General features: G+C 38.4%; 1 protein-coding gene across 1 annotated transcript; it reads right to left on the reverse strand.

Annotated features, from left to right (window-relative positions):
* On the reverse strand, window positions 1-26,477 carry ATIC (5-aminoimidazole-4-carboxamide ribonucleotide formyltransferase/IMP cyclohydrolase). Its single transcript, XM_077885622.1, has 16 exons — window positions 26,365-26,477; window positions 25,988-26,114; window positions 22,834-22,910; window positions 21,682-21,748; window positions 18,333-18,421; window positions 17,665-17,816; window positions 17,197-17,353; window positions 13,188-13,313; window positions 12,328-12,435; window positions 11,402-11,487; window positions 9,650-9,739; window positions 7,520-7,648; window positions 3,379-3,471; window positions 1,991-2,173; window positions 529-684; window positions 1-219 (listed from the first exon to the last, which is right to left on the reverse strand). The coding sequence occupies exons 1-16, from the start codon at window positions 26,381-26,383 to the stop codon at window positions 100-102; spliced, it is 1,779 nt and encodes a 592-aa protein (XP_077741748.1). The 5' UTR covers window positions 26,384-26,477; the 3' UTR covers window positions 1-99.
* Window positions 26,478-27,124: the final 647 nt, after the last annotated feature.

Below are 27,124 nucleotides of genomic sequence, written 5' to 3' on the forward strand. Positions count from 1 at the left end.
TAAGGCTTAATGTTTTATTTTTTAAAAAAGATATTGTCAAATATCACATGTGATTTTTCACCTACACATAAGCAAACCATAAAATACTATGCAATGAAATCAGTGATGAAAGAGCCGAAGGTTTGTATGAGCAAGGATTATTCCCAGTTCATCGCAAGCCTCAATCACAACTTTGTCAGCAGCAGAACCAGAAGGAGCAGCAATGTAGGCCACACCACTCTGAGGGAAGAAGAGACACTGACTTTCAAAACACAATTTTATGTCAAGACATACAAAAATGAAAATCCCCCTCTAGAAAGCATAAGCTAACAATGATTCACAATGCAGACCGATTCACTCAGTTAAAACAGCAAAATAATAGGATCTGAGTTACTCGTACATCAAATGGAGAAGTAAAATAAATATTACTGATATATCACACTGCCCTAACTTGAATATAAAACTCAAAACTTAAACCAAAGCAGGATTCTAAAATAGTTTTTACATGATAATCAATTCTATGTAAATGCACATCAATACCACACTTACCCTTTTAGCTCTGTCTACATTATCCCTGAAAGGAAAGAAGGCGTCAGAGCTGATAGAAACTTCACTAAGTTTGTCCACCCATTCCTTCTTCTCTGTTTCAGTTAATAATTCAGGGACTTCCTCAAACAATGCCTTCCACTTTATCAAATCTTCATCCTATGAGTAGGGAGGATGGAAAGAGGAGAGAAAGATTTTGGACATGACCTTTAGTACTTTTTGATGCAAATCAGAATGCCAGAAAGCAGTTGGGCATTTCTCCCAGGATTTAATTACAATGGCTCATTCCAGTTTACATCTCTAGAATCTTTTTTTTTATGTTTTAACATTTCATTAAAGAAGAGTAATTCTAAGTGTACTAAACAAAGATTATACCACTTACTTATTTTAAATATATTTTGGTTTTTAATCTCTGCCTAAGTTAGATCTATTACTTTATATTCCTGTGTCAAAGCAAGCAAACAGATGATGATGGATGTTCTAGAACTATATTTACACAGCCTCAAGTCTATAGTCAGTCTTAACAGATGAATCAAGGTATGATTCATGGTATTCATATTTTTTAAAACGTGCTTCTATTTTGGATGGTATTTTGGCAAAACAATGTACTTTTAACTCCTGTTCACATACATATAAAGCTTCTTCCAGAACTATGAACAGGATTTTGCTAGGTAATATTAAATAGGCAAATACAAATACTAAAGTAGAAAAGAGAATGGCTTATGTGTTAAGTACCTTATGGTTATAAGGCACACTCTTCAGGGACACTTATTAGGTCATGGATTCCTGTCCTTGAACTTGTAAGACAAGGTAGTGTGGTCCACTCACCCCCTCAGAAGACCCATCTAGAGTCTGATTACCAGACTTCTTTCATTTTCCATACAGGATTAAGCATTTGCTATGTCCAAAAATGGGGCTAATTTCTCTATTTTTGGGAGGCTACTTGATAGCTGTAATTTTATGGCTCTTATAATGCCTTTTTCAAAATAGAAAATATTAGAGAACATGAAATGTAACAAAAATTATCAAAGGCAATGGTACAAAATGTGGGGAGAAGACACTGGTTACCTGCTATCAGACAACTGTATTTCATGCTGCATACACACCTATCATGTAGCAAGCATCATCAATGCTTGGCGCTTGGCACTAACCTCAGGATAGGTGAAAACATAGTCCCTGTCACCAAACGCTTAAAAATCAACAGGGGAAATACAACATATAAAACTAAACCAATGGTTATAATTTAAAAAGACAAGGAAGGTCTGTGGTGTCAGAAAGGGATTAAGAAATGTAAAGAAGGTTAAAGATAGAAGACAATAAAGAATTGTTAAGAATGTAAAATTATAGACAATTAAAATTTTAAGAAAAATACCATTTTCTCTCAGTGATGAAGGTAAAGTCTGTTACAGAAACAGGTAAGCACACCAATATACTCCACCCACAAACCCAATGATAAGACTTTCACCTCGCCAATCGTTCCAGTAACATACTGATCAATGGCATTGGAGATTTCTGCTCTCTTCACTCCAGTTTTAAACTTCATTGAAAGCACTTGTGGATGATGTCTAAGCCACCAACAGTTTGCCTTATCCCCTGCAAGGCGTGTGCAGTGAATTCGAGATTGCTGTCCTGCTCCAATGCCAATAACCTGAAGTAGATGAACATTAGATGAATATCTCTTCCAACAACGTATTTTTCTTAACAGATCTTTGGTGTATATATTCCCCCAAATTTAGCAGTTTTGTGGAAAAAAATATGAGGCCAAAATACAAATTAATTTTAAGTCATTATATTTTATAGAAATTTATAACTGCTATTTTTACATTTTACCTCTTCTGTGACATCTGAACTATGGCTACTAATACTGTGGAAGTTTATAGAACTCTGGGATATCAGTAATGAGGCAGGTTTAGTGGACTTTCTTAGAACCAGAGTCAAAGGAGACCAGTAACCACAATCTCCCAAGTTTCCATTATTAGAGACAAGCTGTCTTTTAACAATCGACAATCAACTAAAATACTGAATTTCAAAGTATCTTCCAAGGCATATGCTAATTAATATCCACACTTTTCCTCCCCCACTTATGGGCCAAATAATTTAACAGATGCCAAGAGAAGTGCTCAAGACACTGTGAGAAGGGTTCCCACTGCTGCTGAAGCTATGGCAAAACCAGAACCAGGTTAGTTCAGAGTTAGGAGAGGCCCCAGTGATAAGCTAGCTCAGACCTGCATTCTATGGCTTAATGCACTAGGAAACAAGTTAAATATCTTGCTTAATGTAAGCAAGAAATGTTCAGCATCTTCATTGTGGCCGTGTTCATGTAGCTACATAATTTGGGAAAACTGCTCACAACTTGATACTTTAAAGAGTGAATTTTATAAATATATATAAATTACATCTTAGTAAACCGGATTTTAAAAGATCACATTAACTTGCATTCTGCCAATTCTTAGTAACCTTAAAAATACACATAAAAATACCCAACAAGCTGCAAATCATGGAATAATGGGTGGCAGTACTATCTCTTACTCTCTTTTCACTGGAAATACCACACTACTCAGGAGGAGGGGAGCGAATAAACTAGTTTTATAGCAGCTATTAGAGTCCCACCAATCCAAATATGTCAACTCAGTCTGAGCAAGAAGCAATACGACCAATTTTAATATGTCATTCCAAAGATAGTTTGTTGTCACTGCTGGCTTTAACAGTGCGCCATGATACTGAGTAAATACTGATAAACCCAGAAGAGAAAGACTGAGCAGATTTTCCTTTTCAAGCAGCCTAGGACCTGAGGGATGAACAACATTTTGTAAAATGACAGTCTGTCCAAAGTGTGTCCGAGCGCTTGGTTACCTGGCCATTCTTGGCATAGCACACGGAGTTAGACTGCGTGTACTTCACAGCAATGGTGGCTACAATGAGGTCTCTGAGTGCAGACTCTGGCAACTGAAAAAACAGAGGATGGTCAATTGCAACAGACTTTTGTAACTCTAAGTATCTTACGTGTTGTTTATTTAAACAGACCCATAATGTAGTTGTATCCTTCAAATGACAAGATGAAATGAATTCATAAAAAATTCTACTGTGTTTTACTGAAAAAACCCAATCAATAATCAACATACTTGTCATGGAACTCAGCAGTGCCTAATGCATCACAGACTCAGACTAATGCCATCTGTAGCTTAAGCCTGTTTACGCGGCATACTAGTGATGACATACCATATCTACTACCCCAAACTGACAAATACCTTCTTAACCACAGAACAAAAAAACATACATGAAAACATGATAAAATTTATGATCAGAAAAAACATCGAGAATAGTTTTCGGACATCACAAACAACTGTGATGTCCATACACAGCCAAGGCCATTCAGGAAAAAAAAAAAATTAAAATCATTTTCTGCATTGTCTACAAAGTTTTAGGTAGAAACTATTCAAACATACTTGTAAACTACCAGTCCAAACAGAATAAAACAATTGTAGCAAAAAATATCACTATGTTTAATAAAAAGAACAAATATAAACTGAAAAAAGGATGATCTAATATAGATATGCTAAGTGGACAAAGGCTATAAGCAGCAGCTAACTGATCAATTAGCTACGTAAGTGAAAACCTGATAAATCAGACTTCATCAAAATGAAAACTTCTATTCTTGCAAAAGACCCTGTATTAAGAGGATAAAAAGACAAGCTACAAACTGGGAGAAAATATCTGTAAACCACGTATCCAAAAAATAACTAGTATCTAAAATATGTAAACACCTCTCAAAACTTAGTGACAAAAGCAATCTAATTAGAAAATGGGCAAAAGACACGAAGAAACGTTTCACTTAAAAGGATATACAGATGGCAAATAAATTATGAAAAAACACGCATCATTAGCCATTAGAAAATTCTAACTAAAATCATACCTAACTAATGAAAGGAGACAACATTAAAAGGTAGTAAGGATGCAGAGACCTGGATCACTCATATGTTGCTGGTGCAGAATGTAAAATGGCACAGGCTCTCTGGAAAATAGTCTGGCAGTTTAAAAAACTAAATATGCAATTGTGATACTACCCAGCAGCCACCAATTACACTCCTGGGTCTTTGTAACAGAGAAATGAAAACTTAAGTTCACATAAAAACCCATTCATGAATGTACCCTGAATAAAAATTATGAAAGGGGGAAAAGATTAGAGGTCACTCAAGGTTAAGGAGGGGGTGGAAGCAGGGCAGAAGTCAGTGTGATTCATGAGGAAACCTCATGGTCATGGAAATTTCTTTCTGTCCCTCGACTGTATCGGTATCATTAGCATGTACTATAAAAAGCAGGAAACTACTACCAGGGGAAATGGGGCAAAGAGTACATGGGAATTCCTAACAGTGCAGGTGAATCTGCAATTTTTATCTCAAAATTAAAAACAATTAAAAAACAAGGTTAGAATTTAAGAGTTTATTATTCCAAGACAGTATTAATGTAGTTTATACTTTCCTATTTGTATCTGTTGAGTCACAAAATATACATTTTATTCTTTTGGTTCTAAGAAAGATTAACATAACCCAGCTTCCCTACAGGTCTGCCTTGAAATGTAACCCTGGTATTCTGAGTAAGGATTGAGGAGTACAAGACATTTCATGAGGTGGGGATGGGAGTGAGGGAATCCAGTCATATAAACATAACACAAATAGTTAAAACAAATTAAAGCATGATTTAAGAAAAATAGAAGAGGAAATAATTCAAGCATGATCACCAATGCTTATTAAAATACACTCCTGCTTCTCTCCCACTGTTCTAAACCTAAAAGGATTTTGAGGCTGACATGTTAACAAAACGCTGTTTTAAAAGAAGAGGGGGAACATAAATATAAAACTATCACTCTTATGCTTGAGTTTCTAAATTTCTAAATAAAAATACACATGAAACAAGTAGAGAGGAATTTAGATAAAACATGAATTAAAACCATATCTCCTTTCTTGGAAAAAAACATCCAAGTTAGCACAGCCAGGGCACAAAACCTTTCAGGGGCTAAATTATTGATCAGTCCAATACCTATTAACCTACAAGGAAAACTTACAAAAGTAAAAGCCTCAAGAGTTAGGCAGACCTGTCAACACAGGTACCATAGAATCTAGGTCAATACTAACTAGCCAGATTAATAAAGAAATACAACAACAAAAAAACCCCACCTCATGTTACTGTTAGCTGCTTACGTAAGTAATGTTGGAAACAATGTTTCCACCTGAAAATCCCAGTACTTTATAGCCTTGACCAAAGGAGCAGACTGCATAGAATTTAAAGGTATTTCTACACATGACACCTACCTACTGTGTTCCTTTATTTCAGGGCACCATTAATTTTCAAAAATAAAAATGGAGGAGTATCTACTAAATCAACAAAGATCACATCCTCATTACCATATACTTATTAACAGACTGAACTCTTCCAATAAAGGTTTTAAAGCTTATTTTTAGCAATTCTACGTAAATCCTCAGGTGTCACATCTGGGAACAGCCGCATCTCCTCATGTTCTATTTCTGTTACAAGGAAGGACTTAAGCGACTAAACCTTTTCCAGGAACAAACAGAAAAACTCAACACTAAGGTAGTAAAATAGCAAATACTGAGAGACAAAGATCCCAGAGATAAAGGAAGTAGAAGAATTGAGTGTGACCATCTATGGTTTTTGCCTCAAGGTATTTTCCAAGTTACAAGGCAATAAGCTAAATGGTAAAAGGGACACTAAACACCCGGTGCTTTCAGCAGGACAGGAGTGGACAATGAACAGACAGACCAGTCCTCACAAAGACTCAAGCCCAAATTCAAATCCTGCCAGAATAAAGACCATCTGACTTCCACCTGATTTGCCTGCCAAAAGTAGAAGTCAGTTCTTTTTAGAGGGAAAAAAAAAATACCATCCAGACACTAAAAATACGTGTACAGTTTTTTCACATTAAATGCCCAGCATTTAATAAAAAATACCAGATGTATCAGCAGATAAGACCACAAAACACTGTAGTCACACATCTTAACTACTAGGGGGGAAAAAAAGAGCCAAAAAGAGCCAATGTTAGAACCAGCAAAAAAAAAAACTTCAAAACTAAAGTTCCAAATAAGAGATTTCAGAAAATAAATACTAGCTCATCTGTTTCCATGTTATGAAACCTTGGGCAAATTTCTTTCTTTTTTTTTTTTTTTAAAGATTTTATTTATTTATTCATAGAGACACAGAGACAGAATGAGAGGCAGAAACACAGGTAGAGGGAGAAGCAGGCTTCATCCAGAGAGCCCGATGTGGGATTCGATCCAGGGTCTCCAAGATCACTAAACCGCTGCGCCACCGGGCTGCCCTTGGGCAAATTTCTTAACTGTAACTTAGGTCACAGTTTTGTGATCTTTACAATAGAGATGAGTGCTCGCTTCGGCAGCACATAGACAACAGAGATGATAGTAGTCACTCACTCCCAGTATCCAGAGTGCTATGCATATTAAATGACAGAATACACTTATGTAAATGAAAAAGAATCATGCTATCACTCCAGGGATATGTCCTTCCTAAAGGATGACGGACAGCACCAGAGCAAAAATATGACCACAAAAAATGGTGATCATAGCACTGAAAATGGAAACAAAATATCGTAATACATCTATACACAGATTGCCACGTGGACTTTCAGATGAAGGTGTGGTTCCATATTTATTTAACTAGAAGCCTATTTGTAGCTTAGCACAGGGAATAAAGGCAAGTCAGAGAACAGAATTATGAAAGACATGATTCCACTTATATAGAATTGAAGATAAATGCCTCTATGTATGTACATACGCACAGAAGCTTCTGGTATGGTCATTTCTTCTTTTTTTAAGCTCTCAAACTTATCTGATAACTCAAAGATGAGCTAGACATTTGCAGATCAACCAGTTTTGAATATGAGTCTTAGTAAATGCATAATCTTATACATATTAAAAACAAAGTTACTGAATTACTAGCATTCAGAGATTTTCAAACTTACATCTTTATTCTTGGTCACAATGTTGCTAAATAATGACCTGTCAATGACACCATTATTTCTCTTCTGACTTAAACGAAGACCAAAGAGAGTTCGAACTTCGTTTTCATCTGGATTGTAAGACTGATCCATCTAAAATGCAAATTTAGAGTCAAAAGTAAAACATCTACAATCTTCAACATTTTTCACCTAACTCATGTCCAAAAAATAAATAAATAAATAATCATTAGAGCACGGTCATATGCATTTTTTCTAATTTAGGCATGTGTAAGATCACTTTAGTATAGGTATAATAGATGGCCACACACCAGTACTTTTTTCCTTTTTAAAGATTGTATTTATTTATTCGAGAGAAAGGGCGGGGTATTTATTTATTCGAGAGAAAGGGCGGGGGGGGGGGGGGGGGGAGGCAACAACATAGGCAGAGGGAGAAGCAGGCTCCATGCCAGGAACCTGACTTTGGCTTCATCCCTGGTCTCCAGGATCACACCCTGGGCTGAAGGCAGTGCTAAACCGCTGAGCCACCCAGGCTGCCCGCACCAGTATTTTGTTCTAAAAAATTTTATAGGTTTTGCAACTCTGTGTTGTTTTGTAACAGCAAACATATTAAAACCAATGATTCTAGTGATAGCATTTCTGGCTATACTAACTGAAAGCACTATGGAAAAAAGTTAGATTTCCTTAAAAAAAAAAAAAAAAAAAACAGGTAGTGGCATAAAAAATAAATTCTAATTCTGCCTTCTTTCTAATAACGTATTATAAAAAATACAGAGGTAACACTTGATCTAAAAGGTTAAAAGGGGGAAAGCAGCATTTGGAGTCGAAGTCTTTGTTATTTGAAAGGAATATATGTCTTTTTTGGGTTTGTTTTTATTTTAAGTAATCTTTACACCCAACATGCAGATTGAATTCACAACTCTGATCCTGATATCAAGAGTCACCGACTCTACTAACTGAACCAGTCAGGCACTCCAGGAATATATGTGATTTGTTGCTATCTTCCTCTCACAAAATTTGAACTGGAAAGATATTAAGATGTAAAAATCATCTGTAAAGGCCACTCTCTCTGTAGATATTTTCCTAAACTCGACAGTATCTCTTCATTTATCCTTTGAATGACCTTTGCCTTAGAAAGCACTGAATTAGAATTTCCATTATATGGAGTTAGGATTCCACAAATTTTTTGACATCAACACTTTCTGTAAAATGGTATTATGAATTTCTATTTAACTCAAAGAACTCTTTGCTTTATTCATGTACAATTTTAGACTATGAGCTAGTTCCTAATAGATAAAAGCTAGTATAAATCACTAAGGAAAAATTTCAACAATTAGAAAAACAGGCAAAGAATATGGTCAAATACTTCATAAAAGGGAACTGAAAATAATCTTAAATATGAAAAGATGTTCTTTACCCCACATATAAAGCTGCAATGAGAAGTCATTTTTATCTATCATATTGATCAGATGAAAAAATTAAAGAACACAATGCTGGCAAAGGTATTAGAAACTGGCACCCTTCACATGCCCATTAAAACACAAAATCTGTTGGAACAACCTCAAAGAGGAACAGGACCTATCAAAACTACTAATACACACCAACCATGACCTGCTCCTAAGCTCACTGCGGTTTTGTGTACTAGCTAAGGATTGGTGACTGGCTACAGAAGCCACACAGACGTGGAGTAAACTTCCAGGACGGTTAAACTATGTGCATTTGTGTCAGTGGGAAAAAACAACAACAAAAAAGAGATAAAATTTTGCTGGAAAGTATCAACTATTTCAGGAAGGACGACCAAGAAATTTAAAATATTACTTTTTAAAGTAATAGAAGGGAAGGTTGGGGAGACTTCACAAATAACAGTTAATACCTTTTGAACCGGAGAAACCATACATATGTATTAACTACTTCCTTAAAAATTTTAAATTTAAAACTAAGAGAGTCAAGAAGCTCTCTCCCCTCATCCAAAACCCAAAATCAACAGAAAGGAAAAAATAAATTTGGGATTAAGAATTAAAGAAACCTCAGCAAAGAAAGATAAATTAAAAGTTTCTAACCATAAACACTAATTATGGGGGAAAAGAAACACAAACTAAAAAAGCAAATTACTATTTAAACATGAATTAAACTAACCTGAAGAACACAGTAGTTCCCATTTTTCTTTTTAGAAAGTATTTTCAAAGCTTCATCTTCATAGCCTGGGGCAACAATACCATCAGATACCTGTAATTACATAAAACAATTTGTACTTTCAAAAATTAAGGAACGCTTGTTAAGCAATCTAAACACAATTATCTATCTTAATGCAGCAGCATTTTCTAGTTTCTACTTCCAACAGACAATGCTAACATCTAAACTCGGAAAAGCCTACATTCGAATACAGCTTTGCACAGCTAACCTTATCTCATTTGTTATCCTTTCAGTTTTACTAAAAATATACAAATGATTCACTCTAATACATGTACCTTAGGAAGAAAAATGATTTTTCACTATTCTGTTAAGGGAGTGGTGTTTTGCACTAGAAAGAACATGTTCTAGTTCCTACCAGGTAAAATTTTTTACCCTACCAGGCAAAATGACCTTAGGCAAGGCAAGTTCCACTAGAGCAAGACACGGGGCTCAGATTACATCTCTGCTAATAACCTTAGGCAAGGCGAGTAAGTCAACAGCAAGTCAAAGGGATCAGGTTTAACATCTGACAAGAAGAGTCATAGTTCATCCTACAAAGCCTTGTGCTATAACATAAAATGCAGCAGGTCAGCTCTACTGCGAGTGGGGATGCTAGTGGTCATGGGAAGAATCCCTAAAGCAACTAAATATTCTCAAGGCCACGTAGCCTTCATCTCTACCTATCTGTTTTCCTTCCAAGCTAATCTGAGCTACCTTCTTTTTTCTTTCTGTCTCCTCACTTAAAATCTCACCTTTCTGGAATGCCTGCTTGGTATTCAACTGATGGGGGTTAGCTTTTCAGAGTAGTTTATAATCTTCCCTTACACATCTCTTTTGTTACAGACCTACAGAGGTTTATAGGAAGGTTCATTATTACATCAATCAAGAGCGTATCCTATGATCTTTAGAAACAATAACTGGCTTCTCCCTCTGCCTGTGTCTCTGCCTCTCTCTCTCTCTCTGTAACTATCATAAATAAATAAAAAAATTAAAAAAAAAAAAAAAAAAAAAAAAAAAAAAAAGGGATCCCTGGGTGGCGCAGCGGTTTGGCGCCTGCCTTTGGCCCAGGGCGCGATCCTGGAGACCCGGGATCGAATCCCACATCAGGCTCCTGGTGCATGGAGCCTGCTTCTCCCTCTGCCTGTGTTTCTGCCTCTCTCTCTCTCTGTAACTATCATAAATAAATAAAAAAATTAAAAAAAAAAAAAAAAAAAAAAAAAAGAAACAATAACTGGCATTAAGATAATGACTACTAGATAACATAAAAGGACTAAGTATGGGGATCCCTGGGTGGCGCAGCGGTTTGGCGCCTGCCTTTGGCCCGGGGCGCGATCCTGGAGACCCGGGATCGAATCCCACATCAGGCTCCCGGTGCATGGAGCCTGCTTCTCCCTCCTCCTGTATTGCTGCCTCTCTCTCTCTCTTTCTCTCTATCATGAATAAATAAATAAATCTTTAAAAAAAAAAAAAAAAAGGACTAAGTATGTAAGTTAAAACCTAATAGCAAAATATCCATTTGAAATATTCATTAATCTCAAAATTACAATTCAGTCAAGGATTCATGTTCTACATAAAATATGAACATTCTAAACGATAAAAACTTAACCAACTTACAGATGGCGTTAATAAATATAAATTACGGTTTCAACAAACACTATGAATAAATAGAGCTTTACTCAGTTATGAATGGATCAATATATGTGAATGTCCACTAACCTCTCTGGAGATAATTTTGGCAGTAGGGACATCACAGATATCAGATAATGCGATAAAGTCACCAAATGAGGACATCCTATCAGCCCCTGCAAAAAAAAATTAAAATGAGGTATGTATCACAAATACCCTTAACTCAGAAAGATGTTTAAAAAAACCCCTAAGGCGATCATAAAAAATCCATTTCTCTAAATCTAACTTTATTATGTAAGATCTAAATAATAGATTAATAAGTCATTTAACTGAAATAATCGTAACAAAGTATTCTTTAGTTTTACCCTCTAACAAAGTGTTTGGCAAACTTTTTCTGGAAGGGCCTGATAGCAAATATTTTTTAAGTTTTATAGGTACCTAGTCTGTTATACCTATTCAGCTCTGCAGTTGTAGAAATCAGTCACATCAACAAAGGAACATGGCCCTGTTTCAAACACACTGTATTTACAAAAACAGGTGGCAGGCTGGATTTATTTAGCGCATGCACCATAGTATGCTAGATGCTAGAAGGTCAATTGTGCTATCAAGTTTCTCTATGATCTTCCAAAAATGTTACAATATTCACAGGTTATTAACCTCATGAATTAGATATTTCTAAAACATATAGAATACAACTCTAACCAAATTCAGTGTAGTTAAAATAACCATATGATTTTACTCATATATTAATAAACAATACAAATGCATTCAATAGCCTAATGTGAAATTAGATGCACCAAATTCCACCTGTGTTTCCATTTATTACATGAAAATACGAACACATACTTTTGTAAACAAACTTATTCCAAGGCACCCAGAGTCATTCCTAAGTATTAATAAAAAAACAAGATAATTTGAAATCTGAAACAAAGATTATTACTACTTTATCTATTTAGGATAAAATACTTTTTTCTCCTTCAAAAACAAAGAAACAAGAACTTCATTACTGTTCTGACCTCTTGCTCTTGCATATGCAGTTGATATGGGTGTAAGGGTTTTATACAGATCATAGACCATGCAGACTTTGGCCTCATCTTCACTGAGTGGAATTCCAACAGCAGCACCTGATATAGAAAACCATAAAATAAATCCCCAAGTCTCAAGTTACTACTTGTCCTCTCCTAAATCAAGACAACATTTTTCTTAACATCTAGTCTATGCGGCATAATTTCTGGTGCCTGTGCCAAATTAAACAAAACATCTGGCTAGATAATTAGACACCAAAAATATAGTTGCAGGGGAGAGGGCAAATGGAATCTTTTCTCTCTGGCTTCTGAAAAGAACCACTGTATGAGTCAGCCAGCACCATGCATGTGTATGAAGCTAGTTTACTTCATTAAGGACTCTCGATCTCCACCCTGCTTGATACCACATACCATTTATTTCCTCCCTGTTTACATTAATATCAAAAGTAAATATCAAAGAATTATGTGTTAAGAGTTGACATAGAAGCAAAAAAGTATCTCATACAACGGGTATAAAAAGTTACAGATAAGGTGTCAATTCCATTTTCAACCATGTAGAAAAATATTTGGCATACTGCATTAAGCCATTTTACTTTATTTTTTACACGTTTCTAACGCAAAAAAAAGTGATTTTCTCACAGTAATGTCATACAATTACATATATAAAAAACATGTACATGTTATTACCAGATTTTGTCCTATTACACTAAAACTGTTAACAGACTTCACAAAAGCAGTTTGAAACTTTAGAAAATGTCTATATTCACATTAGAACATGCCGATTTTTTCCAAAATAAAAAAACTGCATCTTGAACAGATTCAGAGCATTCTAGAGAGTAATGCTTTTTTACCTGCTGGGCTGACATGTTTGAAAGAGGCAGCGGCTGGAATGTCTAAAGCTTCTTTGAGTTCCTTCACCAGCTGCCAGGCATTCAAAGCATCGCACAAGTTTATAAATCCAGGGGCTCCATTTAGAACTACATATAGAAACATATATATAACACATTACCAAGCAGGATCAATAAAATCAGATATATGTAACATTTCTGAAAAAAAAAAAATACGTAAAGGCTGCACAAATGTTTTCAGAGGAGTATAATTAAAAGGCAAACACATATACACAAACATAAAAAAGAACCTGATGAAAAAAGAACGAAATACTAGAGCCTAAGCCTGCCTCACAAACAAGCAAGCAAACAAAAACTCAAACCACATACACACACTCACATACATAATGCTACTGGAGAAACCAAATCCAGCCAATCTAGAAATAAACCAATAGAGAATTCAGGAATGACAAGACCAGTGATCACCAGGGATCTACTTCAGTACAGAAGTAAGATAATATAGTCACGGCAATTACAGAGATAGTATAAAATCTAAGTTATAAACCTTGTCAACATAAGAACATTATTACAAACTAATTCAAGAGCTGTGGGTGGGAGAAAACAAGGGAAAAAATGCATTGGATTTTTCCTCTTTCATACCAGACTCACTAGGCTCTGCTTAAAGTTGAAATGTAGTTAGAAGGATTACAACTCCCAAAGTTTCTCATTGCCTATTTTCTTAACAATGGCAGGATTTTTTTTTTGGGGGGGGGGGCTATTATCTCTTGTGAATAAATTATAATCTGCACTTACAAAAAAAAAATGGTGACCATTTTTCTAATACAATTGCATTTTCTTGTGTTATCTTGGATGGCACATACTTTTAAAAATAAACTTCAACAAGTATTTACTGAGTGCCTACCACAGTGTTAGGACTGTGCTAGGTACTGGGGATATTATCAATGAATAAACTAGCCCCTCCCACAAAGAGCTTACAGGAAAGACAGAAAAACAAAACAGGCAATTAATTGTAAACAATAAAAGAAAATATTAGGTATTTATACAAATGAGTTGAAAACATGTCCACAGAAAAACCTGTACTTGAATGTTTTTAGCAGCTTTATTCATAGTTAAAAACAGTCTATTTCTGTTGTCTTTCAAGAGGTAAATGGATAAACCAACTAGAATATATCTATATACAATGCACTATTATTAAATAACAAAAAGAAATGTGCTTTCAAGCCACCAAAACCATGGAGGAACCTCAAATGCATATTGTTAAGTGAAACAAGCCAGCATGAAAGGCTATATACTATAGGATTACAACCTTATGATGCTATGGAAACAGTAAAAGTATGTGGCTGCAGGAGTCAGGAAGCTAGAATGCAGGGAATTTTTAGGTGATAAAGCTATTCTGCATGATACTGTCAAGGTGGATACATGACACTATACATGTCAAAACCCAAAGAATATACAACACGAAGAGTGAGTCCTAATGTAAACGACGGATTTTAGTTAATAATAATGAATCACTACTGGTTCATCAATTTCAACAAATGTACATTTTTAAGTAATGGAAGATATTAAAAGGGGAAACTAGAGAGAGGAGACTTCAGAGGGAGGGGATGTCTAGGAACTCTACTTTCTGAGAGATTTCTCTGTAAATGTAAAACTACTTTATAAAATAAAGTCTAAAAAAATAAAAAATAAAATAAAATAAAGTCTATTAAAAAAACAAAATAAGGACGCACCTTGGTGCCTCAGTTAAGCGTCAAACTTTTAAAAAATTTTTATTTAAATTCAATTTAACATATACTGTATTACTAGTTTCAGAGATAGAATTTAGTGACTTATCAGTGCATAGAAGACCCAGTGCTCACTGTATCACATGCCCACCTTAACGCCCATCACGTGGTTACCCTGTGCCCTACCCACCTCCCCTCCAGCAATCCTGTTTTCCAGAGTTAAGTCTCTTATGGTTTGCCTCCCTCTGTTTTCTTTTCTCATTTTTCTATCCCTTCATCTATGTTCATCCACTTTGTTTCTTAAATTCCACAAGTAAAATCATATGGTATTTGTCTTTTTCTGATTTCACTTAGCATAATACCCTTTAGTTCCATCCACGTTGTTGCAAATAGCATTTCATTCTATAGCTATAAAAAATAGCTAAGTAATATTCCACTGTACGTATACAGTGTTTAACTCATGATTTTGGCATAGGTCATGATCTCAGGATCATGGGATCAAACCCTGCATCAGGTTCCACACTCAGTGGGGAGTCTGCTTCTTTCTCCCTCTCTCCCCTTCTGCCCCTCCCTCTGCTCATACTCTCTTTCTCCAAAATAAATAAGTCTTAAAAAGAAAAGCACCTAAAAAACAGGTATCTTGACCAATATGAATGAAAGAGTTTTGAAAAAGAAAAACATGAAATTACATATAAGTATTTCTTGCCTCAGAATCTAAATGGGAAACATTATAAGAAAATGTAAAATAGTAATTTCTTATTTTAAGAAATTCTAAAAGTAAAAATCATACAAAATGTCAAGTTTCTAACTATTCATTCAATAGAGACTTAGAGAACATGTCAAGCAATATTCTAAGTACTGAGGATGCAGCAATGAACAAAGACAAGGTCTCTGCTCTCAAAGATGATTAATTGGGAGAAGATGATTAAAACATAAGTAAATGCAGCAAATAGTGCTGTGATAAAAGTGACAAGCAGCTACTTCATTCTGGGTGATCAGAGAAAGCTTCCCTGAGGAGGTGACTTTAAGGTGCGATGTAAATGACAAGCAAGTAAGACCTTGAAGACCAGAGCAAAGGCCACAGACACCAGGCCTGTGGACCAAACAGAAAACAGGCCCTGGGAAGCAGAGGACAGGGGAGTGTTGTCAAGGATGAAGACCAGTCAGATAATAGGGTCTGCAGGGCACACAGAGGCATCTAAGTCGGAAGGAGAGCCAACGAATGCTCTCAAATAGGGCATATCATCATCTGATTTTATGTTTATGATTACTCCACTGTGAATAGAAAAGACAGACAAAGCAGAGAGCAATTAGATTACTGCAGTCTGGGAGATTTCTGGAGTCACTGTGGAGGCTTCCACAGTGCTAGAAAGATTCAAAGTATAACTGAAGTAGCCTAATAATAGAACTTGATTCAATGGGGAAGGGGAAAGAAAAGTTTTTTTCACCATCTCCTCAAATCTCTGACACTGCTCTCTCTTCCTCCTCTCTCAGCAGCTAACAAGGAGAAAAGAAGAGACAGGAGTACCTGCATCTTCCCACCGTCAAATGTACCAACCAGTACATGAAGAAACCTGTCCTTGCTGTCACTCAAGGCCAGCCCTCCTACTGATGCTTGGGCCTTCAAGGCCTGCATACCCACAACTCTCTCCCCGGCCCCCTGCATCTACTTCCCCCTCTACCCAACATACAACATGCTCCAATTCCCACCTCGAGTAAAACAGAATAAAAAAGTGAAAAGCCTCTTTTAATTTTACAGACCCATGAAAGTCCTAATTAACCTTTCTGTTCAAAGAATTATCTTTATTATTGTTATTTCCTACTGTCATATTCGGCCCACTTCACTTGGGCTGCCACATCCATTATTCCAAGGAAATTGTTCTTGAAATTTTTCCTAGATCAAACAGTTGCTTTTCTGTCCTCAGCAGCATTCCAAACCAGTTGAAACCCAGCAGTCTTCCAGCCTTGTTTTTCCTCTGCTAGTTCCTCCACTGCTTGACCTCTTCTATGAAATCCATCCTGCCTGTCCTACATCTTCAAAATCATCTATATGCCAAAGACATTCCAAACTGTATCTCCCATCTGACCTCTCTGAGGAACCTGTAGTTATCTCAACAGTTTTTGCTCACATGTTCACCCAGCAGCTTAAACTTCAGGTGGCTATAAAAGACATTATGTAATTTATCTTCTCAATGTGAACCACATCGGATACAATAGGATACAATACAGAGAACGACCCACACACCCCCAGACACAGCAAACTAGGCCACATAACACACAGCCTTTACCTGTGATGGGAAGCTTGGGCTTCAGTGTGTATAACTGGGCAGGAGTTTGATGAGGGTTCATTCCATACCTCAAGGGCATTTGAGATATTCCTTTGCTATACTGTCTCCTGAAGTAATCTGAAATTGCTTCATCATATTGTGCCGTATGAGTGAAAGCCTACAGAAAATGTAAGATTTGTGAAACACCAGCAGCACTTAAAAAGGCAGAACAAGAGAGTTGTAGGTAGCACGTAGCAAACTATACTCCTTGTCACATACTTGACTGCGCAGGAAAGACACCCAATAACACTGAAAATCACAACAAATCATTCTCTTTCCAAGTCTCTTCCAATCTTTTCAACATTATACCTCTATAATAATAGGGTCTCTTCATTTATAGGAAAAGGATAGCCGCTCCAGGCAGATCCAGTGAAAACTGAATACCATGTGGTTTGGCAAACACTGCACTGGATAAAAGTGCATCCCTACCTTCAAGGCTAACTGGCGTCTGGTCTCCAAGGAGGTGTCTTTACTGTCAGAGCTCTGCATCTCTGTGGACACGGCCACATAGTCCTCGGGTTCACATACTACTGTCACTCGAGCATGGTTTTTGGCCGCTGCTCTCAATAGGGTTACTCCACCTTGGGAGAACAAAATACAATTTTTATATTTCCATATCAGTTTAATCTCTTTCAAATAAAGTCACTGTACACACACTTCTACTTTAATTCTTGACTTAAAAAAAAGGAAAACATACCCCAGGTGAATCTCTATACAATTAAACAGCTTAGAAAATACAGATGAATTAGTCATCCCAGAAGAAACTGGGAGCAATAATGATTTTCCACTCCCCCAATTTTCTGATTCTCAGTGAACCTATTTTAAAACATAAATAGTGCTTGGGGGATGGGGGTGGCTCAGTTGGTTAAACATCTGACTCGTGATTCCAGCAGAGGTCATGAGCTCAGGGTTGTAAGATCAAGCTCCACATCGGGATCTGGGCTCAGAGTGGAGTCTTGCTTGTCCTCCCCCTGCGCGCACAGGCTCTCTCTCAAATAAATAGTATCTTTAAAAAATATATAGATAGTAACAAAAATAAGTAAATAAAATGTAAGTAATCTTCCCGTCAGTCTTCAAATATGGTTTTGCTGACTTACCAATATCAATCTGCTCAACAGCCTGTTCAACAGTTACATCTGGAGAAGCCACAGTCTTCACAAAGGGATACAGATTACAAACGACAACTCTAAACCAAAAAGGAATTTAGCTGTTGTTAGAAATGCAAACTTATGGGGTTTACATATAAATCACTCGCTAACTTTAATGTGATCAGAGTCTAAAGATCTAAAATATAAACTATAATCCTAACATTTTAGAATTCTAAAAAAAAAATATATTGAAATGTCAGGAGCTCCCACTGTTGTACAACACAGGTAACTAAAAGTGGCTTTGATCAGCAGGTGCTCTCACAACATTATCTCCTCCAAATCATATTGCAATGTTACTGCCTGGATAAACTTAGCTACCCATTATATAATCCAGCTATCAATTTTTTTTTTTTTAATTTTAACAAATGTAAAATACAAGGCTACAAACAACATCCTCAGTTTGGAATATAATCTCTTTTATCTACAACATTCAATTTTAGAATCTATTTCTAATGGGTCACATACAATGATGAACAATGACAGACCATTCTAAGTGAAATACGTTTCTTTGCTTGTTTTGTCTTCAGAGAGATCATATACAATGACATTAACAGGCATGCCAAAAGAATAATTTAAAATACAGAACTAATCTAAAATCAACAACCAGTAATAAAGTAGAGTTCCATGCCAAGGCCTGCAACGTGAGAAGCTCTGTGGGCAAGTTCACTCCCAGTGAAATAAGCACAACTGGTAAAAACCAATAAAAAAAGGAACAAAAGATAAGGGGAAAACACTTCCCAAGGCCTATAATCCTGATAACAAAACCAAACAAAATGTCACAAGAAAAATAGACACCAGTATCTTATGAATAATGACACAAAAATCCTCAACAAAATACTACCCAAACTGAAAACAACAAAATATAAAGAGGCATACACTGCATCCAAATCTGGTTTACCCCAGGAATGTAAGGTTGATTTAACGTCTAAAAACCAATTAATATAAGAGCTTATGTTCATAAAACAAAGGACTGAAACTACCTGAGCATCTCAACAGAAGCACAAAAAGGATTTGAGAAGACTGAACATTCACTCATAATAAAAACACTCAATAAATAGAAGAGAACTTGTTCAAAATGATAAAAAGTATTTAAGAAAACCCCCCAAACCTACAGCTAACATTATATTTAAAGGTGAACTATTAAATGTTTTCCCCTTAGATCAGTTGCAAGACAAGGATGTCTACCCTCACCACTTCTATTCAACACCATACTGGAGGTTCTAGGAAAGTCAATTAACAAAGAAAATTAAGTAAAAAGCATGAAGATTGGAAAGAAAAAAGTAAAGCTATTTCTATTAAGGAGATGACTAGATCATGTATATAGAAACTCTTAAGGAATTCAACCAAAAAAACTATTAGTACTTAGTTCAGCAAGGTTGTAGACATATGATTAACTGAATATACATACATGAGCAATGAAAAACCCAAGGTGAAATAAGAAAACAATTTTACTAACAGTAGCATCAAAACAACAAAAACATAAGACGTATGCTAAAAAACATAAACCATTGTTGAAATTTTTTAAAAATCTAAACAAATGAAAAGATATCCCAGTTTATAGACTGAATATTTAATATTAGAATGGCAACCTCCCCTAACCTGATACAGATTCAATCCAATCTTTAGGAAATTCCAACTTTTTGCAGAAATGGGCTAGATGACCCTCAAATTCATGTTGAAATGCAAAGGACCCCAGATACCCAAAACAATCCTGAAAAAGAACAAAATTGGAGGACTCACACATCTCAATTTCAAAATTTGTCACAAAGATACAATAATGATGTGGTGCCAGCATGATGACAGAGATATAGTTCAAGTGTGCCAAGACCACTCACTGGGGGAAGAAGTTTCTTCAACAGACGATGCTGGGACAACTGGCCAGCCACATTCAGAAGAATGAAGTTGGACACCCTAATTCACACTCATATATAAAAAGTAAAAGAAATCAAAGAACTAAGCATTAGAGCTATAACTAAAAAACTTGTACAACTTCACTATCTTGATTATGCCACTGCTTCTTAGGTATAATACCAAACGCATAGGCAACAAAAGAATAGATAAAATGGACATTACCAAAATTTAAAGGTTTTATGATGGTCAAAAGACACCATAAAGAAAGGACAATCCACAGAATGGGATAAAATGAACTCTTATAATTCAATAAGAAAATGATAAATAACACGAAGTTGGGCAAAGGATTAGAAAGCACGTTTCTCCAAAGGTATACAAATGGACAATGAGCACACAAGATGCTCAACATTACTACAAAATGCCAATAATAATCACAATGACATGCCACATCATGGGTAACCTATGTTGGTGAGGATGTGGAGAAACTTCCTACACTACTGCAATATAAAATGATGCAGTACTTTTGAAAATAGTCTGGCAGCTTCTGGAAAGGTTAAACATACTTATCAGATGACCAGGAATTTCACTCCTAGGTATGTAACCAAGAAAAATGAAAATATATATCCACACAAAAACTTGTACATGACTGCTCATGTTTGCACTGTTTCTAATATTCAAAATGTGGAAATAATCCAAATGCCCATCAGCTGATAAACCAATAAATAAAATGAAATATACAATGGGCTATTTTTCAGTAATAAAAAGAATAATAAAGTACTAAGACATACAAACATGGATGAACCTTCAGAATATGTTTAAGAAGTCAGTCACAAAGGCCCACATGTTATATGATTCCATTGGTATAAAATGCTATGTATCAATAAATCTTTATACACAGAAAAGACTATGGTTTCACAAGGCTAGAGTTTTTGGGGGAAATGTCGAATGAATGCTAATGGGCATGGGACTTTTTTGGGGAGGGTTGATTAATATGTTCTAATATTAACTGTGGTGATGGATGCCCAACTCTGAATATACGGAATACCACTGAATTATACATTTTGATTTGGGAAATTATATGGTATATGGGTCATATCTCAAAAAGTTGTTATATGTATTGAAAAGAAAGAGTGTATTTTTATGCAAATAACTATGTTGTTACAACTATAATTGTACCAAAATTTAGGTCATAACTTCCTACAAAAATAAAGGCTTGTTTTGTTTTGGTTTAGCTTAAGTATGAACTTTGGTAACATAAACTCGGCAAAATTAAAAATGTTTATGTATGTACAATGTCACACAGAAGGTACTCAATGGTTTATAAGTGAATAAATAGGAAACTAAACCTAATGTTAATTTTGGTCTTAAAAGGGGAGGGGGCACCAGGTTTGGCATACACATTGTCTTTGATCCTTAATGCATTAAAAATTTACCTTCCAATTTTTACCTTATAAGACTAAAATCAAGTCTGGCCATGTCAGCATTATCTTCTGGGATATTACGAGCCAAGATTCCTAATTTGACAAAGTTAAGTATTAGGTTCAAAAAACACATCAGAATAAGGTCCAAAATGGACCCATCAATCAAGTTAAAGCATCTAATGACTGCCTAATCAAGAAGACAGCAGAGTTAAAAATTTAGATTAGCAAGTATATTTAAAAAGCTTTTGTATCTTTTAAAGATTTTTATCTTCAAGTAATCCCTATACCTTAGACTCACAACCCTGAGATCAAGAGCCATACACTCTACCAAGTCAGCCAGGCTCCCTCCAGGCTTACTCACCCTTTTTAAGCAACAAAATGTAAAAGAATTTTCACATAACTGTTGCCAGTTCCATTAACCTACATGCTCCCATTGGTAAACGGCTTGTCTGATGATCCTCAGCCTAACAGCCTTTAGTTCTGCCGAATTTTACTATAACTTGTGAAGTAGCAATATACTGGTTTCTCACCATTTCTGGTCGCTACATAATTTGGTGTTTCAAATGAGCAAATTAAAACACTCTGAAAAAGAATTCTTTTGAAAGTCAGTTACAAGGGTGCCTGGGTAGCTCAGTCAGTTGAGTGTCTGACTTGTGATTTCAGTTCAGGTCATGATGTCAGGATTCTGGGATGGAGTCCCTTGTCTGTCTTGCATTCCTCACACAGTCCACTTGGGATTCTCTCCCTCCCTCTACCCCTTCCTCCACTCATGCACATGTGCATGTTCCCTCTCAAATAAATCTTTTTTTAAAAAGTCAGTTACACTGTGAGACTTCATTTTAAGTTGAATTGTAATAAAAGTCTTCTCACACAGGAAACTGAAACACTTTCATTAGCTCCAGCAGAAAGTATCACTCTAAATTAGTTATCAAGTCAGGACTAATAGCAAGCAGAGAAAAACCATGTGAATCCATCACGTAATAAAGCAAACTAGATTTTAAACAGGTTCTAACATATTATGAACGTTAGCAGCAAATGTGACAAAACCAATATAGACTCTCAGATAATTTTCTGAGTTTATGACCTGCCTTCTTCCTCATTTATTCTACAAAGTAATCAACCAAAATATTCCTGAAGACCACAGACTGTTTTAAATGAAGGCAGCACCAATCACTTACCAGCATGGACTGCAGGATGCAAGGTTTTCACACGTCCCCCTAACATTTCAGGAAATCCTGTGAGCTCAGAGACATCTCTGAAAACAGATGAACAGAATATTGCTGTTCCTGCTGAACTAACATTTTATTACACTATTAAAGCATCTTCCAACATTACATCTTTTGTTCTCATTTGGGGGATTTTTCAGAGCCTCAATGTTCAGAATTCAGAAACTGAATCATAAGCCAACCATTCAGCTGAGAAGTAATTTTACAATATATACAAAAGACACTAAAAATACATCTCAGAAAGAGACTGAAGTAAAAACAAAAATTTAGCTTTATGATTAAACAAACATAAAGACAGCAAATCAAATGAGTGGAAAAATAAAAGACTGTTTTAGTAAGGTGGTGCTAGTATTGGAATAATACTGGTTTAGCCCACATAAAAATAAAGTCCCAATGAAAAAAAAAAAAAAAAAAAAAAATAAAGTCCCAATGAATCAAAGGTTTGAGTATTAAAAAAAAAAATCAAAGAACTACCAAAATTCAATATATAATATGCTCAAATCATTAAACAAAATACTAGATGTCGGGATCCCTGGATGGTTCAGCGGCTTAGTGCCTGCCTTTGGCCCAAGGCTTGATCCTGAAGTTCCAGGGATCGATTCCCACATCAGGCTCCCTCCATGGAGTCTGCTTCTCCCTCTGCCTGTGTCTCTGCCCCTCTCTCTCTCTGTGTCTCTCATGAATAAAGAAATAAAATCTAAAAACAAACAAAAAACCCAAAAAAACAAAATACTAGATGTCTATACAAAAATGTTAAAAGTTTTATACAGAACAAAATAAGTTGGGGAAAAAATTGTAAAATATGACAACGGGTCGAATGCAAAACAAAACTTAAATATTGATTCAGATCACCAAACTGGCATGAACTCCCCAACCGTAGCCTGATTTACAAGCAAATTTTAATGACACGAAAAAATGTCAACAATATGTTAGGCGAACAAAATCAGGAAGCAAAACTATCTTCTATATGTGCTATAAATTAGATATTAAAAGACTAGAAGGAAGCATATCAACATGTTAAACAGAATTGTAAGCTATTTACTACCTTCTTTATAATTTTCTACATTTTTCAAATTTTCTACAACTACCATTGTAGTAAAAAAAAAAATTTAAAGCAGCAAATTCCAACAGGATATAGAATTTCCTGGGTAGAGTCTCCTATTAAGAAGCATTTGCAGATGACTGGTATCTGACCAAGGGCTCACAGTATTTTCAACATCAACTAAAAACTGGCAATATTATGGCATCCAATTAAAAATTCCCTTTCCTGGCATCCAGGAAATAAAATCCAGTTTCTCGAGGATTACTGCTAAAAATAGAGAAGACATCTATTTTTAGAATGCGAAACCACGTGGGGTAATCAAAAAGTTTGTTGCTCCTTTAGAGTTCAGAATTTGCACGCAACCGCAATTTGCGGTCTACCAACAATTCTCTGCAAGCTCACTGCTGAATAGTCACCAATTAAAATCCCATCAGTTCACCTCACACCTCCAGGTTAACTTCCTTGGATAAAATCTTGGTTCTGTAATTTTACTAGCTGCGTTGGCTGTATGAACTTGGGAAAGTTATCTACTACCCTCTTTGTGCCTCAGTTTCCTTTTTTTTTTTTTTTAAAGATTCATTTATTTATTCATGATAAGTCACACAGAGAGAGACAGAGAGGCAGAGACATAGGCAGAGGGAGAAGCAGGCTCCATGCTGGGAGCCCGACATGGGATCGATCCCGGGTCTCCAGGATCGCGCCCCGGGGCCAAAGGCAGGCGCCAAACCGCTGCGCCACCCAGGGATCCCTCAGTTTCCTTACCCATTAAATTTATTTCCTAATTTATAACACTACCTACACTGAAAAGTTGTAGTAAGGGTAACAGCAGTGTGCACGTAATGACGTGGGAACAGTCTCACACTTTAACGGGAGAGGAATACATTTACATTCCCAGTTTTTAAGAAACACGTTAACTATAATGCGTAAGCGAGGAATGGGTAGAAGTACACATCAGACTAGACTCAAGAGCTGTTAAGCTTTTAAACTGGGGAATGGATATGCAACAGGAGGGCTCATTACATTCTTCTACTTTGGATTAGGTCTGAAATGTTTCTCTTATAGTTCAGTTCGGTGGAGGAAAAAAAAGGGCTGTAGAAGAGCGGCTTGCTTAATTTGGAGGGTCCAACTACAACAGCATCCAGCACGCTCCAAAAGAAAGAACAGTCTAGAGTTTTTTCGGATCCTCGCCCTGCTGCTCTTCAGAAAAGGCTGACCTGTCTTTCAGGATTCTTGCACGGCTCTTGGGAGAACATCAGGGAGCAGACACAAAAAAAACTTTGCAAGCTCTACAGCATTTATTTAATAAACACAGTTAGGCATCCTCGCCACGTGAACTCGACAAATCCAGGAAGAGCTGCGGACTGCCCACGGAAGGCAGGACAGGATTCTAGGCTAAAGAGGCAATCATCTGACCTAGAGGGCGAGCGGCAAAAATGTTTCACGTGGCAGCAGAAGCACACGGATCTCTCACTCCTACTCTACAATGTGTTTCAGGAGTGGGCCTGTATGTCCTCCTGCTGGTGTCCCTGCCGTTCCTTAGAGCGGTCGGCCCCTGGGCCCTTTCGGTCTGGCACCCCGAGTAGGTGGGCACCCCTCTCCCGGCCGGGATGCCAGCTCCGGGGGTGCGGGAGGGCGGCCCGATCGACCTTTCGCTCCTTCCTTCCTTCTTCCCGTCGCCTGGCCAGGTAACGAACAGCTTGCGGAGGAGGGAACCCCAGGCAGGCCGGTGCCCCTCAGGTCACGGAGAGCCGGGAGGGGTGTTCCTGGGCCCGTGGGCCCGTCGACGGCTTGGCGGCAGGGCCCGGCGGAACAGGCCGCGAGCGCCTCGGGAGGGGCGGCGCTTGGGGCTTTCCCTCCGCCCACATTACTCCGCCCTGGGAAGGGGCGCCGAGGGCCGGGCCCCTGTGGGCGCCGCAACCCCAGACCCCGCCCCGGGAGCTGCAGCGCGGGCCGACGGCTGGGGCGGGCCGGGGCGGGCCGGGGCGGGCCGGGGCGGGCCGGGGTCCTGCGGGCGGGGGCGGCACGTCCCCACGCACCTGGCGCGAAGCCCGAGCGGCGCCTTACCTGACCGCCAGCCCGGCATCCCGGAGAGCTGTCGCGGTCCCTCCGGAGGCGAGGAGGCTCAGACCCACAGACGTGAGGCTTCTGGCAAATTCCACCAGGCCCGTTTTGTCAGAGACGCTGAACAGGGCTGCAAAGGAAGACGTTTCCCCGTCAGCCGCGGGAAGTCCGCAAGGGCCCGGGCTGGCGGGGTGCGGAGCGGGTCGGCCCGGAGGGGGGTCGGCCCGGAGGGCAGCCGCCAGGGACCCGGCCTCCCCGCCCCCGCCTCCCTCCCGGGTCCCGGGCCTCCCCCGCGTCAGGCACCTGCCGGGCCAACATGGCGGGCTCGGGGCGCCGCGGGCGGGGCTCGGCGCGGGCGCGCAGGGCTGCGGGGCGCTCACCGAGCTGGCCGGGCGCCATGGCTGCGGGCGGCGGGGTCGGGCCGAGCGGGGTCGGGCCGAGCTGGGCGGCGGCGGCGGCGGCGGCGGAGCCACGTGCGGGGGACGGCGGGCGGCGGGCGCGGCGGGAGCAGGGGGAGGGCGCGCGGCGCGGTCACCTGACCCGCCACGTGACCCGGAGCCCCGCCCCGCCCCGCCCCGGCCGCCGGGGGCCCAGGCCTGGAGCCGAGGGAAGGGGGGGCCGCGGGGGGAGGGGCAGGGCCCTGCGCCGGGGGCAGCCGGTCCCCAGAGGCGGCGCCGCACCCCCAGGGTCTAGACGTAACCGAGCAACCCCCGGAGGGGTTCCCGCCCCGGAGAACGGAGGGAGCGGCTGGGCCCCCATCTCCTCCCTTTTTAGTAGCTTAAAAATAAATAAAAATATAGTCAGATAAATACATAACGAAGACCTGATGGTTAAAGATTAGGCGATTGACGCCACAATTCACGCGATAAGAGGCAAAAACGAAGTGAGATGCACCTTTAATTTTTTTTTAAGATTTTTTTTTTTTTTTTTTTTCATTTATTCATGATAGTCCCGGGGGGAGAGAGAGAGAGAGAGAGAGGCAGAGACACAGGAGGAGGGAGGAGCAGGCTCCGTGCAGGGAGCCCGACGCGGGACTCGATCCCGGGACTCCAGGATCACGCCCTGAGCCAAAGGCAGGCGCCCAACCGCTGAGCCACCCACGGATCCCCCATTCAAGTGTTCGATTCCACGTCGTGGACT

This window comes from Canis aureus, chromosome 36, assembly GCF_053574225.1.
Source record: "Canis aureus isolate CA01 chromosome 36, VMU_Caureus_v.1.0, whole genome shotgun sequence".
Taxonomy (NCBI): domain Eukaryota; kingdom Metazoa; phylum Chordata; class Mammalia; order Carnivora; family Canidae; genus Canis; species Canis aureus.